Below are 18,347 nucleotides of genomic sequence, written 5' to 3'. Positions count from 1 at the left end.
GTACAAAGAACAAATACACATCATTTTTCTACCACAAGATCCAAAGTAAAGGTCAATTAAAATTAGGATTATTGTCTTAATCAAAACTCAAAATGCCTGAAATTATGTAGTGATAGAAATCAGGTGGATCCATTGACTGAGAATTGATGAACAGAGAGATCTGGGTGTTCAGGTCCATTGTTCCCTGAAGGTGACAATGCAGGTCAATAGGGTGGTCAAGAAGGCATATGGCATGCTTCCCTTCATTGGGCGGGGTATTGAGTACAAGAGTTGGCAGGTCATGTTGCAGTTGTATAGGACTTTGGTTCGGCCACATTTGGAGTACTGTGTACAGTTCTTGTCGCCACATTACAAAAAGGATGTGGATGCTTTGGAGAGGGTGCAGAGGAGGTTCACCAGGATGTTGCCTGGTATGGAGGGTGCTAGCTATGAAGAGAGATTGAATAGATTAGGATTATTTTCATTAGAAAGACAGAGATTGGGGGGGACCTGATTGAGGTCTACAAAATCATGAGGGGTATAGACAGGGTGGATAGCAAAAAGCTTTTTCCCAGAGTGGGGGACTCAATTACTAAGGGTTATGAGTTCAAAGTGAGAGGAGGAAAGCTTACGGGAGATATGCACGGAAAGTTCTTTACACAGAGGGTGGTGTGTGCCTGGAACGCGTTGCCAGCAGAAGTGGTAGACGCAGACACGTTAGCGTCTTTTAAGATATATTTGGACAGGTACATGGATGGGCAGGAAGCAAATGGACACAGATCGTTAGAAAATAGATGACAGGTTAGACACAGGATCTTGATCAGTGCAGGCTTGGAGGGCCGAAGGGCCTGTTCCTGTGCTGTAGGTTTCTTTGTTTCTTTGTTTGTTTCTTTGTTAACCTGAGGGAACCCTGGCTGACAGATATAAACAGGGAATTTGGAGAGTCTCCTGACTTCATGGACTGACTCTGAGCTGGCCAGTCATGACCAGTGTACAGTGCACACGCAAAAGGGTGACTTGGTGACAGGATACTAGCCTCTGTACAGTTATTTCAGATCATTAAATTACTATGTTCAGTGACCATGTTTATAAAAAGTTGCTTGATGGCTTGTATCACACTGCAGCAGAAAGGGTTCCTGAACTAACATTATAGTTACAATCTCCATTCACTTGAACAAGAGTCCTCTACAATTAAGCCTATCGCTGTGGTTCTCACGTTCGATTCCAAAGAAATATCCAAGACATCTAGATTTTTCTTCCTCCAAACAATCTCATATTGTAGTGTCCAGTCCTTAAACGTTTTTTTGAATGACATTGTAAAAGAAACAATCCAGATTCGCTGACTTTTTCTGCTTTTTATAAAAGACATTAATCAATTCATCTATTATTTTAGATACTTTAGTACAATATAAATAAATGAGAACATCTGGCAAACTACAATATGATCTGAACAAAGAAAATTTTGTGCCTTAATTGTAATAATTTGCCTAATTACAATACTTACTAATGACATTTCAAATCATATTTCACTTTGCAATCTAAATTCAAATACAGTTACATCAATATGGAGATAATTTCTGATCCTGGGTTTGGACATTTTATTTAAATGGGAAAAAATTGTAGAACCCAGAGTGTATTGGCACATGAATGCCACAAAATTAAGATGCAGGTACAGCAACTGATTACAGAGGTGAATGGAATGTTTTTTGCTGTGAGGAGAACAGAACATGAAAGCAGGGAAACTTTGCATTATCTGTGCAGGCTACAGGCTGGAAGTTGCAAACTATGCTGGGCTTGTTTTTCAAGGGAACTTGTAATATAGATCAGTTGGCCTGCCCACCACCAAACCCACTCCACGGGCACATGCAAAAATTGGAAGCTGACCCATTATTTGTAAGTAAGTCATTAAGTGTCAATTCAGCATGTTAAAAGCTCAATTGACCTCAATACTATACTGTACGCAAAATAAAATAGTTGGAGTGGACCTTGGTGGAAGTAAGCATTCACTTTATTTTGAAAAGTGTTTCAAACATGGGAAGGGTGAAGTGCAACCTTTAGGATAGGTGCTTGCCCACTTGGCAGCGGTAGTAGCCTCATTCCTTCCTTTCTGCACATTATCAGGGCTTAAAACAACTTTCCTTATTCTGAGGGACCCACTTGAGATTTCCTGAGGGATCCTTTTTGATTTTCAGGGGCTTTTTGGTTTCACTAACTCCTTTGTTAGGTGATGCTGTCACTAACAATACCTACTTGTTTTGATATTTTGCTGAATTTGGATTTCCACAGCAGCAGGCTAGAAAAATTCATCAATATCGCAAATAGTCATTTTGTCTTGGAGTATTAGTTTCAAATTTTGGACATTAAGTGTTAAAGATGATTCAAGGCTCAGTGTAAGGGGGCTTTGGGAAAGGGGAGTGGCCTTGTAGTGCACCATTATTGCAAGCTTTGGAAAAGTTAACCCAAGTGGCACTATTCCTTCTGACTCATTATGCTTGTAAACACAATGTCTAAATCGATGATAATGTCAATCATGTTTACAGTCCGCTTTAAGTTTGCTTTCATTAATCGGATTTGTTTCCACCCAATGTTCTTAATATTTCTTGAAGTTAATTCTTTTCTCAAAAATAGTTGCTTTAGACTCAACTTAAAAACTCTTCTTCATATGTATTAGCACTGATTGAGGATGTTACTTATTTTTTAATTTTTGTATGATTCAGTTCATTTTTGTTTAGAAGCTAATCAAAGCACAATCAGGCTGTCTGGTAAAATGGAAGAGGTACTGTTAGGATTTAGCTTTGTTAGGTGCTTTGATTATAAGTTGTTTTCCTTTAATCAAACTATTTGGACACATTGTGAGTTACCTCAGCGGCAGGGTGGGACTTGTCCTTACAATAATGTCCACGTTCACTACCACTAGGCCGCAAGAGGCCTGGTGTTTCAGTGATATGTTTGCAAGTGGCAGCAGTGTTGAATATCATTAGTGAGAACAGTGTTTTATTTTCAATCTCTTTTAAAGGAGGACAATACTTTTCAATCTTATGGAATCGTGAAAGGAAAGCGAGCATTGAGTATTGCTGAGATAAGATGCATTTTGTCCAAGTTTTTCGTGTTGTACTCATCAGGACAGTTCATAAGAATACTAATTCCAGGGGCAAACTAACATTTAGACTGCCTGAAAGGAGAGCGTAGATTGATTGGTGGATGGAATCTAGAGGTGTTGCCATGAGAATGCACGTATTAATACTGATTGACTGTTTGTACCAGGCAGTTGACTGACTGATCAAGGCAGTGAAGTGAGAAATGTACCAACTGCTGTGACTTGATCAGTTTCAAGAGGCTCAATGCAAAGCACAGGGCCCTGTATGTTAATCTGTACAGCCTCCAGTATGTGCAAGACTATTATGCCATCAGCCTGACTGACGATCCTAAATTGATCCAGTCTAATTCCTTGCATGTTCAGGATTACCCAGCAAATTTTGGCCAGTTGCAGAATCACATCTGGCTTTAGACAATATGTTGGGTGTTTTGCAAGCATGGGCTGGTTGGATACCGTCAATGTATTGCAACAGCTACAGGGACATGCTGTTTGAGACATACTGCCAGTCTTTTGGATACATAGAGCTGATATTACATCAGCACTGAAATTCATGAATTGGTGTTCCTATGAACTGTCTTGATGAAAATAAGGCATAAGTTTTGACAAAATGCCTTTTTTTTCTAAAAGAACTCAAGTTCAGTATTGCTGAAGGGCTATATGATAAGCCTATTGTTGATCCATCCCATTGATCAAGTCCAGTGAATAAACTGACAATATTTAAGATCTACTAACTAAAGCTAACCATTATTGAGTACCCATACTGCTGTTTGTATAAACTGTATTTGGTCATAAGTTCCATGACAGTTCCATATGGCTGCATAAACTACAACAGCTATTACTTTAAATCACATTATCTGAAATTTATCCTAAGTTTGACTTTGTAGTGTAGCAGAGATGGAACAATATGGATTAGAGGCTAATACTTACGATAACCATGTAAGATCTGAAAATATCCAGCATAATTTTGCATTGGAAAGAGAACTTAGGTTTGTGCAATTCTGGTGTTGCAGAATGTAGGCTGTAGGTTATTAAATTATTAATGTCCAACAACTCTGTGCAACATGGATCTCATGTGGCTGCACATTGTCAGTTTTGAGTGATGTGCTTTGGAGCAATATCCTGTGGATCAAATTCATATCCAGTGCCCAAAATCTATTCATAAATGTATTTTAACTAACCCACCTGGTCTACTTATTGACCTTTGTGTCTTTTTTTTTTGGTTTTTATGACTGATTCAGTCCAGATATTTTCCATGCCCAAGAACTTTAACGAGCACAAAAATAATATTCTAATCTAGCCTTAATAGTTTAGCTGACTGTCTTAAAATTATACTCTGTCGTACTGGTTGGCGAAAAAGCGAAGCATCTCTGTCATTTCAGTGGAGAGGCCCAATGGAGTCAAGTGCCTTTCAGACATGAACTGGTCAATGCCAGGCTTCCCTTGTGATTGAGTGCCCTAACAGCAGATATACAGCCTGAGAACTGAGAGCTGGCAGTTAATCATTGACGTTGGCCACTGTCCATCGCTACCAGTACCAGAGCTGGACGTGTGCGTGTGAGATAATGCACTGACCATATGTCTGGGAACATTGTGCAATCTACAGACTAAAGCTAACCATCATTGTGTGCCATACTTCTGTTCTGTGTATGTAAAAGATAGTTGATCACAAGTTACCTAACAGTTGAGGTCATTGAAAGGAGGGCGTGATGATTAGAGGCAAGTATTCAGCTTGTGGGTCTTGCAAGGCAACGCTGTCTCTCGTTTGCCCTTCTCTTTCTCTTGCTTGCCACTCTTTCTCACTCCCTCCCCTCTCTCTCCCCCTCCTGTGCTCCCTCCCACCCTCACTCCCGCACTCCCTCCCACTGCCTCTCTCTCCTGCACTCCCTCTCTCTGCCACGCTCGCTCCCTCCCTCCTTCCGCCTCTCTGCCACGCTCGCTCCCTCCCTCCTTCCGCCTTCTCTTCCATGCTTGCTAACTCCCTCCCTCTCCCTCTCTCTGCCTTGCACGCTCCTGCCCTCCCTCCCCTCTCTCTGCCACGTTTACCCCCTCTCTCTGCCGTGCTTACCCCTTCTCTCTGCCATGCTCGCTGCCTCCCTCCCACTCCCTCTACTGCGCTTGCTCCCTCCCTCCATCCCCCTCTCTCTGCCACGCTCACTCCCTCCCCCCCCTCCCCCCTCTCTGCCACACTCCCTCCCCTCTTTAATGACGTATGGGTCCGTTTCACTCAGAAGCAACTAGATACAGCTACTTTAACGTCGGTGAGTAACTAATGTGCATTTTAATGAGGAAATCATTCTGTTAGAATTTCTTTAAGCCATGAAATCCCCAGCTAACTACCATAGAGGACAGCATTTTGCTGATGCTAAGAAGGTAAGACGAGTGATGAGCTGAGCAATGCCTGTGTTTCGTTTAGGTAGCCACTCTTCCTTTGAATAAAAGATACTGCTGGATCTCCAAATGGCTTCAACCAAGGTCAGGGACAGGCTCACACATGACCTTGTTGTTAAAATTGTTTTGATTTTCACGTGACAGGTATAAGATTTCTTCAGGATGCTCAAGAAAGACCATCCATTTTAATGCAAGTTGAATGGGCACCTTGCTATGTCATCTGTGAACAAATTTCCAGTCCCTCCCTCACCCTTTCCATTCTGGGACCTTTATTCACAGTAGGGATTTAGATTTATAATATAGTTTTAAAAAATGGAAAGATTTAGCAGTTTTTTTGGACGGGGAAAGAAAACTTAGGAGTGTGTGTTTTTCTCACACTCAGATGCACCAAAGCTGCAAGGCACTGTGACTGTCTACACCTGGGAGGGAAACGCTGTGAATATTACCTGTGAGGTTCTGGCTCATCCTGTAGCTCTTGTGACCTGGTTTAGAGATGGACAGCAATTGCCAAGCTCCAACTACAGCAGCATAAAGATCTACAGCACACGATCCACCAACTACCTTCAGGTAAGAGAAATAGACAGGTGCTCTTCATTGCAGAATTGATACTTCATTTCCAAAATAAATGGAGTAGATTTTACATGACATTAGATTGACCAGATTCTTTTTACATGATTCATCAAAAGGTTTGTGTGTTCTAAACAAAAAAAAGTTGTACTTTTATGGAACTTTATTGATCTCTGAAAGAATCAGGTCATAATATTTGGGAATATGCATTTCCCGTTGGCTAATTTTAGTGAAAGGGTGTGTAGCTCTAACCCTCTGCCAAATAGAGGATAAACATACTTGGATAACCTGTCTGCAGATCAGTTTTAGCAGCCATCCAACTTCCCATGGATAGCACAATGTGAGCACAATGACTTGAAGGCCAGAACTGCTCTCATTTGCCGTGACGTGATCAGTTAACAACAGGCAAAATTCAGAAAATTATGGGTAGCTTCACCATTTGCCTCTACAGTGTTCACAGATCGCTCTATCCAGAAACAGAAAATGTTGGAGAAACTCAGTTAATCTAGCAGCATCTTTGGAGATTCTAGCAAAAAACAAACAGCATTTAAAATTACCCAGCTGTTTCAGTTCTAATACTGGGTCATTGGACACTGTTTTACTCTTTACACATGCTGCCAAATGTGCACTTCCTTTTTTTGTTTCAGATCCATGATTCTTCATCTTATTTTTGTCCAGAAACACTGGTTGAGCTCTGTAAATTATGGAGTGCCAGCAATTATGGAGCATAGCCACTGTGTGGTTTTATGGCCACTGGGTCTGAAATACCTTCTCCTGTATCTTAACCTGGTCAAACCATTCATTTTCTTCCCAAGCTATGCGGAAAAATGTAACAAATTGGGGAATAAATTCTGACCTGCCATTCTTTGAAAAGTTGAACAGCCATCTGCTACCCATACATGCTTTCAGGAGAGCAGAAGTGAGGAATAAAATGTCATTGAGCAATAAAAATTCATTTTTTAACCTATGATGACTGATGTGTGGTTGCATATCTTTCCTTAGGTCACACCTGATTCAGAAAATGACTTTGGCCCATACAACTGTACTGCAAGCAACCGTGTAGGCGTGGAATCTAAAGAATTTATCCTAGTGCAAGCTGGTGGGTATAAGCTTTGCAGCTTTACTTTGTTCAGAGAAATTGCAACCATTGTGACTGTATTTATCCTGCCTTTATCCACAATAGCTCATTGAAGTTGAGCATAAATTGTGTGCACCAAGAATTTGTAGACTTTTGTTTTACAATACACTTGATGAGTAAGTCCACTTACAGTTGCCACAAGAAATCATGTTTCATAACACACTGTAGGGAGACGATGCATTTTGTAATGTCTTCAGGTTCCTGCTCATAGACCATATTAACTCAAATTCAGATCACTTCTGGGACTTTCCAGTATGGTGAGATGGAATTGTCACCTGGCTGACTGGACCATCCTTAATGGACCGTCTAAAATCAGTGTTCAATTATCAACCATAGAAAATCAGAATGCTGAGTGGGTTGGTGGGGAGCTTGCATGTACAGTGCTCCAAATTGCCTGCTGAATATGTACTTCAGGATAGTGGCTATGAATTTGGAAGGTGCTGGCTGAGAAGCCTCAGTGAATTTCTGAAGTGTATCCTGTAGATGGTCTATATTGGTGCTGTTGCTGCTACATATTTGTGGTGGAGGGAGTGAATGTTATTTGATGTGATGCCAGTCAAGCAGGCAGCTTTGGCCTGGATGGTGTCAGGCTCCTTGGATATTGGAAATGCACCATCCGGGAAAATGGGGAGTATTCCATGACACCCTTAACTTATGTCTTGTAGATGGTGGACATGATCGGTGGAGTCAGGATGTGTGTTTCTCTCTGCTGAATTCCGAGACCCTGACCTGCTCTTGTAGCCACAGAACTTGGATTGCTTGTCCAGTTCAGTTCAAACACTCGGGTTGTTATAGTGAGGGATTCAGCAACGATAATGCTCCTGAATGTCAGTGGGGGGAACGGTTCCATTGTTTGATGTTGGAAATTGTCATTGCTCAGCATGTATGTGGCACGGATGTCGCTTGTCACTTGTCAGGTCAAGTTTCTGCTAACGCTAAATAAGTATATAATTAACTGAAGGTAAAAATAGAAAAGCAAGGAAAATTATTTTTAGGGAAGTGGGAGAGGAGCATTTTCTTTGCAGTGCAGTATTCAAAATCACATGAGTGCTAGGTTTCTCTTTTTTTGATTAAAAAGTGTGCATGGAATTGGGACATGTTAATTTGATGCAGAAATAGATCCAATCTCCTGGCAATTAAATGTGGGCAATCAAATGACTACTCAAATGAGCAACACTTCTCATCTACAGTGGAGAACACATTCTCCTGTGTATCCTTTGTTTAATTAAAGGATGCAAGATTTCCAAGCTCATAAGGTAGCGTTCAGGTTGGTTTAAATATTAAACAACCTGAAAGCAGATGAGACGCATCTGCACTAGGCAAGGGGTTGAAAATATTTATATTCAGTTGGAAGTGTCTACAAGCAGTGCTAGAGACAACATATATGTTGTAGGAAATACCATAATAACACACAAATGCCGGTAAAATAACTAGACATACTAAGTCACATCAGAAAGAAAAATTGCTTGTCAGCAGTAAGACCACTGAAGCTTAACTATTGCAAGCACTGTCAAAGATGCACCATTACTTTGATGTTCAGCATGTTGCGCTGCAGTCAATAAAGCAATAATATTTGTGAATGCTATCTTCAGATTTCTATATAGAAATTTACTTATTCCTTGCTCATACATATAGACAATGAGGATAATGAGGCACATGCTAAAATGAATAACTGGATTGTCAGTAACAAATGTCTAGGGATAGATTTTTCTCCCTTTTGCACAAAAAGAACGTGGTCTTATCACTTAATATGCAAAACCTCTTGAACAGAAATTTGTCTGTGGAGGAAAACATACCCCTTGCCTTTTTAAAGGCCTTGTCTCATTTCGAAATATTTAACCATCTCAATATTCTATTCTGTGGAGGGAGTGATTTCTTTATGGTTATAATTTCCTTTGCGTTGGAGTCAAGATTATTACAGTATCGTTGCCTTAGTGTAAAACGATTAGAATATTCACAGTCTGATTAACAGTCTGGCAGGTTCAGACATAAATTGTACTTCCATTCTCTGAACCATTTTTATACTGGTCCAGAGGGTGATTCGTCCTATGGGATGGGTAGAATTTATGGCCTCCTAGTATCTATAATGGAGAGGGTGGCATCCTCACCTACAGGGCTCAAGTAACATCAGTCAAACCAGAATTGCTCAGTGGGACCATTTAGAACTGGATGTGAAGACCATGCTACATAAGCCAAAATCTCACTCCATTCAAGGTTTTTGACAATATTCTAGATAGTAAACATAATTCTGGTAGTATATATATTTTGCTGAGAGGAAGAGGCTTGAATCAGATGTAACTGTATTACGATTAGGCCATATAATGGAGCAGTATTAGGCTGTTTGGCCCATTGGGCCTCCTCTGCCATTCGATCATGGCTGATATGTCTCTCAACCCCATTCTCCCAACTTCTCCCCGTAACTGTTAAATGAAGGCATGAGGGACGAGCTGGCCAGAGTTGATTGGAAGGGGAGCCTAGTAGGGAAGATAGTGAAGCAGAAAAACCAGGAGTTTCTGGGGATAGTTTGGAAGGCGCAGTGGAAATTCATCCCAAGGAAGAAGAAAAATTAGGGGAGGAAGAGTCAACCATGGTTGACAATAAAAGTCAGGGACAGCATAAAAGCAAAAGCTTACAATGTGGGGAAGACTAATGGAAAGCCGGCAGTTTGGGAAGCCTTCATAAACCAGCAGAGGACAAAAAAAAGAAAAGCAGTAAGTGCAGCAAAAATGAAAAGTATGGGATTACAGGAGTTTTTTAGACATATAAAAGATAAGAGAGATGCAAGACTGGATATTTAACGCCCAATATTAAGAATAAGATTGCTGAGCACTTGTAATAGGGCTTAGCCACACAGCTTCATCAAGGGAGGCCATGCTGATAAACCTTTTAGAATTCTTCGAGGAGCTAACTAGCAATTTAGACAAAGGAGACCCAGTGGACATGATTTGTTTGCATTTCCAGCAGGCCTTTGGCTAGGTGCGGCACAGGAGCCTGCTAAATAAGGCAGGAGCCCATGGTATTAGGGACAGGGTACTGGCAAGAATAGCAGATTAGCTGATTGGCAGAGAGCAGGGATACAGGAATATTTTCAGGACAGCAGCTGGTGACGAGAGGAGTTCCGCAGAGGCCAGTGTTGGGAACACAACTATTCAACGTTATACATAATGATCTGGACGAAGGAACTGAGGGCATTGTTACTAAGTTTTCAGATGTCATAAAGGTAAGTGGAGGGACAGGTAGTGTTGAGGAAGTGGAGAAACTACAGATGAACTACGACAAACTCAGAGTGAGGGCAACGAAGTGGAGATGGAATACAATGTGGAAAAATGTGAGGTTATGCACTTTGGTTGGAAGAATATAGGCATAGTCAATTTTCTAAACGGTTAGAAGCTTCAGAAGTCTGAAATATAAAGGGATTTGGGAGTCCTAGTTCAGGATTCTCTGAATATTAACATGCAGGTTCAGTAGTATTGGGAAGTTGAATGCAATGTTAGCATTCATTCGAGACGGCTAGAATACAAGAGCAGAGATAGGCAGCTAAGGCTGGAATATGGTGAGCAGTTTTAGCAGTCTAACAAAGGATATGCTAGTGTTGGAGGGGGTCCAGAGGAGGTTTACGAATTATGGACATGTCATACGAGGATTGAGTGAGGACTCTAGATCCTACTCAGTGGAGTTTAGAAGGATTGAGGGGGAGAGTCTGATTGAAACTCTTAGAATACTGAGGGGACTGGATAGAGTGGATGTGGAGAAGATGTTTCAATTAATAGGAGATACTAGTACCCAAGGGCTGAGCACCTTTGTGAATGGGTGACCTTTTAAAACACATAAGGAGGAATTTCTTTACCCAGGAGATGGTGAATCTGTGGAAAATATTGCAGAAAGTGTAGGGGCCACGCCATTGAACGTGTTCGACAGAAATATGTTCTTGACTAGTAAGAGTTATAGGGAGAAGGCAGGAGAGTATGGTTGAGAAACATATCAGCCATGACTGAGTGGCAGAGCAGACTCAATGGGCTGAATAGCCTTATTCCGCTCTTATATCTTCTCCAAGCTTATCACCAGATTTTGCATCTTGATTTCAAAACTCCATTTATAGTCCCCTGGCAACAAAGTTAAATGCTGATTGAGATTGACGATGTTACATGCAAAATAGACTCAGTACTTCTTTACTGTAAACATGTATTCTGTTTTCCGCAGCAAATAGTAGAAAGAAAAACACTTTGCTTGAATTGTTTTGTACCCCACTGTTAAGAACAAGATGTGTAGGTGTGTCTAATTTTGACAAACTGTGGACACTAAAACAATTATTTTCTCTTTCACTTTCCTGCTCCAGAAACCCCATCTGCTCCCACCATCCTGGATACCATACCCTATTCCAGTACTGTGCAAGTTAAGGTCGAAGAACCCGAATCAACTGGTGGTGTTCCAATTCTGAAATACTTAGTGGAGTGGAAAGTGAAGGACACGGAAGAATGGTTCACTAGGAATGCTGATGCAAGGGAAGGTAAGTTGAGGAAGAGAATTAGAGGATATTTAGCTTGACATCTGCCACGAGAAAGTCGATCATGAACAAAATTATAGCTGGGCACTTAGATAAACTGAAGACAGTTAAAAATCAGCATGGTTTAGTCAAAGTGAACTCAAGTTGAACCAACTTATTGGAGCCCTTTAACAGAACAGCATGTGCTGAGGATGAAGGAGAAACCATTTGCAAATTGTTCTTGGATTTCCATAAGGTATTTGCCACATCAAGGGTTATTGAAGAAAATGAAAGCTTATGGTATAGGGAGTAATATACCAGCAGGAAAGAAGATCAGCTAGCTGATAGAAAACAGTATGCTTAAATGGATCTTTTTCTGATTGGTCAGATGTGGCAAGTGCAGTTCCACAGGTGCCTCTGCTGGACTTGATCATTTAACAACTTACATCAATGACTTAGATGAAGGCAGAAGAAGCACAGTGGTTAATTTTGCAGATTATGCCAAGATGGGTTGCAGAATATATTGTGAAAAAGACATAGGAGGTGTTTGCGGACAGACAAGGGTTGAGTGAGTGAGCAAAAACCTGGCAGAGTACAGTGCAAGAAAATGGAAAGTAGTTCACTTAGGCAAGAAGAATGAAAAAGCAGAGTATTACTTTAACAGGGAGTAAGAGCAAGATTTCAAGGTGCAGTTGGATTTGGGAGTGCGAGTTACAAAAGTTTCAAGTATGGCATATTATCAAGGAAGATGATGGGATGCTGTCCTTTATGGTGAGAGGAATAAATGCAGGAATGTTATGCACCAGTAACAAAGAACATTGTTGACGTCACATCTTGACTACAGGGCGCAGTTTTAGTCTTCACATTTAAGGAAGGATATAAATGGAAACAGTTCAGAAGAGGTTTACCAGGTTGATGCCTGAAATTAGTACGTTGTCTATTTGGTCAGGCTGCCTTTTTCCCCATTGGAGTTTAGAAGATTGACAAATGAATTCATTGAAGATCCTGAATGATCTGGACAGGGGAAATGATGTTTCTTCCTGTGCATTAGTTCAGGATTACGGGACATTGGTTTAAAATTAGGGAATCACCCTTTGGGGCAGAGATGACAAAAAATGTTTTCTCTCAAAACCTTATGCAAATCTGCCCCAAAATCAGGGTCATAGAACACAGAACAGTACAGCACAGTACAGGCCCTTCGGCCCACGATGGTGTGCTGAACTTTTACCCTACACCTAAGATCTATCTAACCTCCACCACTACCTTATACTATCATCCATATGCCGATCTAATAGCTGCTTGAATGCCCCTAATGAGGCCAACTCCACTACCCTCTCCGGCAATGCATTCCACGCCCCTACCACTCACTGAGTAAAGAACCTACCTCTGACATCTCCCCTATATCTACCTCCGCTCACTTTAAAACTATGCTGCCTCGTAATAGCTACCTCCATCCTAGGAAAAAGCCTCTGGCTATACCTCTGATCATTTTGCACACCTCCATCAAGTCGCCTGTCATTCTTCGTCATTCTGAAAAGAAAAGCCCTAGCGCTCTCAATCTTTCCTCATAAGACCTTCCCTCCCTTCCAGGCAACATCCTGGTAAATCTCCTCTGCACCTTTTCCAATGCATCCCCATCTTTCCTTTAATGAGGTGACCAGAACTGGACACCATACTCCAGATGTGGCCGAACCAGCGTTTGTATAGCTGGAGCATAACTTCACGGCTCTTGAACACAATCCCTCTATTAATGAAAGCTAACACACCGTACACCACCTTAACAACACTATCCACCTGGGTGGCAGCTTTCAGGGAACTGTGGAAATGAACCCCAAGATCCTTCTCCTCCTCCACACTGCCAAGAATCTTTCCATTAACCCTGCATTCTGCTTTCAAATTTGTCCTTCCGAAATGAATCATCTCGCACTTTTCAGGTTTAAACTCCATCTGCCACTTATCAGCCCAGCTCTGCATTCGATCAATGTCCCTTTGTAACCTAGAACAGCCCCCACACTCTGCCCTACTTGACCCACCTTCGTATTGTCTGCAAACCTACTAATCCACCCTTCCATTCCTACATCCAAATCATTTGCAAAAATCACAAACAGAAGAGGACCCAAACAGATCCTTGTGATACACCACTCGTAACTGAGCACCGTATTGAATATTTTCCGTCCACTATCACCCATTGTCTTCTAAGGGTCAGCCAATTCTGAATCCAATCTGCCACATTTCCCCCTATCACATGCCTCCTTACTTTCTGCATGAGCCTACCATGGGGGACCTTATCAAGTGCCTTACTTAAATCCACGTATACCACATCCGTTGTTTTACCACATCCGTTGTTTTACCTTCATCCACATGTTTGGTCACCTCTTCAAAGAATTCAATAAGGTTTGTGAGGCACGCTCTCCCCCCTCACAAATCCATGCTGACTATCACGAATCAAATTGTGCTTAACCAAGTGATCTTAAATCCTGTCTCTCAGAGCCCTTTCCAATAATTTGCCCACCACTGAAGTAAAACTAACTGGCCTATAATTTCTGGGGTTATCCCTATTCCCTTTTTTGAACAGGAGAATGATGTTGCCTCTCTCCAATCTTCTGGCACTATACCCATGGACAGCGAGGACGAAAAGATCATTGACAAAGGCCCTGCAATCTCTTCATTCACTTCCCACAGAATCCTTGTATAAATCCCATCCCATGGGGGACTTATCTATCTTCAAGTTCTTCAAAACTCCTAGTACATCTCTTCCTTACTAACATCCACCTCCTTTAGCCTACCTGTCTGTTTCACACTGTCTTCCCTTACAACTAGGTCCCTCTCAGTTGTGAAAACCGAAGAAAAGTATTCATTAAGGACCTGTCATTATTTCTTTAGGCTCCGTACACAAATTCCCTTTAATATCCTTGATCAGCCCTACCCTTGCTCTGGTCATTCTCTTATTCCTCACGTGCGTATAAAAAATCTCGGGGTTTTCCGTGATCCTATCTGCCAGGGTTTTGTCATGCTCCCTTATAGCTCTCCTAAGCCCTTCCTTCAGCTCCTTCCTGGCTAACTTCTTTCCCTCTAGAGCCTTTTCCGATCCTTGTTTCCTAAACCTTATATAAGCCTTAAATAATTTTAAGGCAGAGGTAGGTAGATTCTTTATAAGCAAAGGAATCAAAAGTTATTGGAGGTAGATGGAAATGTGGAATTTGATACACAAGGATAGCCACGATCTTATTGAATTTTAGAGCAGGCTCAGGGGGCTGAATGATCTCAGGCAGCTCCTATTCTGTTTTTGTTGTATTTGCATACTCATACAATAGCAAAATGACTGCCTCCGCTCCCACAGCTTTCCCCCTCTTCTTCAAGCCCTGCAGCTTATCCGTCTCTCTTCGCTAGCCGCCTTAATCCCACACTCACCACCACTACCACCACACCCTGCTCCAGTCCCCACAGCCATTTGGCATCTTTTTCCACCAGCCCGACAACCTAATCACTTTCCTCACCACTATAACCTCCCTCTCATTACCCACTATCCCCTGAAGCTTGCCACTTCCTTCCCCAAATATCACAGCCTCTTGCCTCGCACTCCCCCTCTCGCTCTCGCACGCCCCCTCCTGTCGCTCTCCCGTGCCCCCTCTCGCTCCCACGCCCCCTTCTGTCTCTCTCGCACACTCTCTTTTTCTCATCCCCTCTCTCTCACGTGCTCTTGCGCCCTCTAACACTCAATTTTTTTCCAACACTCTCACTGTCTCTCCCTCTCTCACTTTCTCCTTCTAACTCTTTCTACTGTCCCACATATTCTCTCTCTTTTGCTCTCATGCTCGTTCACTCCAGCTTTCTCTCTGTACAACTCTCTCTCTATCAGCAACCCACACTCCACCTCAAAACCCCAGCCCAGACCCAGCGTCACCCTAGAAAGAGCCATTGGAGGAGTAAATTCCCCAGAGATTCAAGCCATTCCATTTTCTGCATCCCTGTTATTGAGTTGTACATGATGGTGCAAACTTGCCTTCTGCTCATGTGTGCTCTAAGTGCTGCCACATAATCATATGAGTCTGTGGAGTGTGGCCTCTGTGATTAACAGCATTTACAATCTCTCCTGCAGTCCCTGGGGCCGTGCCTCCAGTGCACCAAGGAAATAATTCAATGAAGTTGGCCTCAGTCAGCACTCCACATTCATCCAGATCCAAGTCCCCATTATTCAGCCTTCCCAATCCTGATTACTGCTACCCCTCCTGCCTGGTCACATGCTGTCTTCCCGGATGCCCATTCTCTTTTTGGATATTCCCACAGATCACTACATGTGAGCAGGGGCCAGAACTTTGAATCCTCTTCACCCACAAGCTGCTCCCTTTCTCCTCAATAGCTGTGGGTTTTTTGGACATGGGGTTATTCATCTGTGAATCAATTAGCACTGTACTGGAAGCCTATTCCAGTTTAGGGAATACCAGAGCCAAGGCAAACGCATGCACGTCGTAAGTGATTTACTGGAGAATGTACAAGAACACCGGGTGCATGTTTCCCTCATGACCTTGAGAAGAATGACACTAAATGTAGTTGCAATTGGTGAGCTCAGTGCAGACCAGACATCAGGTCTGCTGTCTCCTTGACTCTGATCTCGTTTGCGACCTGGAGAAATTCAATATTTGGAGGAACCGCAATTTATCTGCTGATTGGCAAATTATAGTGATGCATTGTATTAGAATGCAAGATTTTAGGTTTGGTACTGCATATATTGAGACATTTAAGCTAGTCTGTTTTATTATCATTATAGAATGTTAGTGAGCAGGGGTTATGAGTTCACATGGTGTCACGAATGAGCTATTGACCTTCACAAGTGAGAAGTGCCATATGACACATTCTGAGTCATCTCTGCACAGCCTGTTAACACTTTTTTTTAGAAAATGTAATTTATAAACTTCATCTGCTCAGCCTTTACACATATGTCAATAAATTTAAAAGTATAGACACGGTATTCTCTCAATGCATACGCAATTATTACTGCATTATGAGACCTTGGAAAATAAATGATTATACAGAAAGATGGTGTAAATATTGAAGAAGGCTGATTTGACTCCAAAATGGGACACTTGATCTTTATTTTTTAAGGATTTCCAAGAAAATGCACAGTCTATCACTGACGAAAAATACAGGGATAATTGAGACAGTTAACTAATTGGACATAACTGTATCTGACCTCCTATTCCTAGGGAGTTTTGAAGCAACAAACCTTTTCAGCAGTCACAAACCATAAAGGGAGCAAAATCGTCCTAGGAAAGTCGAGAGATAGGAGCCCAGTCCAGAAAATCTTCATTATACAGCTCTTTAATGCAAAGTGTAGCTTTCCTAATTAGTGTGCTTTTTGTATGCAGACTGTTGTTTTAAACATTGACCTAGAACAATCAGTGACACCTCCATTATAATGCTTAAAATGCAGAGCTTCATAATGAAAGTATAGGTTTGGTTATTCTGATTATTTCACATCAACACTTACACAAGGTACATAGCTTGAAAATGTACTTCAACCAAGGCTGGTGTTTAATTATCTACAATCTGCATTCTCTTTTGGCAAATGGGACTTATTCAGTACAATTTCTGTTGCTAAATGAAGAAAGTATATATTCAATAAAGGTAGCAAGGTTTCAAAAGATTTAATATGGAGGAAGCTTGTATCAGCAAATATCATCAAAATCCCTGACGAAATGCAATGTTAGTTTGTATCTATGGCAATAAACATTAAAGGCTTTTCTCATACAGATTAGAATAAGATTGAATTGCTGAACAGAATATAGTTGTTTTGTAGAGGGGCTTTTTCACAAAATTGTATATTTTAATAGCCAAACATACCAATTCCCAAGTCTGATATTTGATATCTCCATACAGAGAAGCCTGGTTGATGAACCAAAAGTTTTGGTTGAAGAACAGATGTTTTCATCATTCTCATTCTTAAACACTACTTGAATAAATGACACATCATGGACAGTATGTCCTGAATCTTCCTGAAGAGAGCACATATTTTCTGGTTGCATGTCTGGCAGCATCTGTGCAAAGAAATCAGAGTTAACGTTTCAGGTCTGGTGACTCTTCCTCAGAACTGAGGGGTTCTAAGGAAGGGTTACTAGACCTGAAAAGTTACCTCCGATTTCTCTTCACAGATGCTGCCAGACTTGCTGAACTTCTCCAGAATTTAAAATTACTTTGGTTTTTACACATTTTCTCTATGCTGTCATCAGACAACATAAAATTCTCTCTACTTCATGCATTCTGTAAATATTTCAAGCGCAATAAGCAAAGTCGAACCAATTATCCTAAATGTACTTTTGAAGGATCTTTTGAATTGTTAAAGAACAATCTGATTTGAAGTAATTTTGTCTTTAGATTGAAAAAGTATTTTCCAGTCAAATATAACAGTGCTCATTAGTGACCACAGTAGAGTAAATAATGAACAAGATGTGACACCAAGGTCGCATTACTTCTAATTTCTAAACTTGATTCTTTTTTAAGACAATGTCATGGCCAGATAAAAGGACGGAGCATTCTTTATATGTGCATAACATTCTTGAGGACCACAGTGTGAAGGGCATGTCACTCAAATCCATTTTTGTTGCTCCCTGCCAACATCATAAAGCATCCATTGGGAGACTTTAGGGACCATGAAGATGTTTAATCATAAAAGATACAGTAGCCCAGATGAAAACAAT

The 18,347-nt window shown here is 41.3% G+C and overlaps 1 protein-coding gene across 17 annotated transcripts in view; it reads left to right on the top strand.

The window, feature by feature from the left end:
• LOC125467077 (neural cell adhesion molecule 1) overlaps nucleotides 1–18,347 on the top strand; it is a 501,070-nt gene that overhangs the window by 390,131 nt on the left and 92,592 nt on the right. For all 17 annotated transcript variants that reach the window (XM_059639028.1, XM_059639033.1, XM_059639029.1 and 14 more), the window contains 3 exons: nucleotides 5,847–6,031; nucleotides 7,034–7,130; nucleotides 11,506–11,676. In XM_059639028.1, the coding sequence (XP_059495011.1) occupies nucleotides 5,847–6,031; nucleotides 7,034–7,130; nucleotides 11,506–11,676 (453 nt within the window). The remainder of the gene's footprint in view (nucleotides 1–5,846; nucleotides 6,032–7,033; nucleotides 7,131–11,505; nucleotides 11,677–18,347) is intronic.

The sequence above is a fragment of the Stegostoma tigrinum genome, chromosome 32 (assembly GCF_030684315.1).
Source record: "Stegostoma tigrinum isolate sSteTig4 chromosome 32, sSteTig4.hap1, whole genome shotgun sequence".
Classification (NCBI taxonomy): domain Eukaryota; kingdom Metazoa; phylum Chordata; class Chondrichthyes; order Orectolobiformes; family Stegostomatidae; genus Stegostoma; species Stegostoma tigrinum.
Note: the sequence above shows the minus strand (reverse complement) of the source record. Positions and strands in the feature narration are given on the sequence as shown.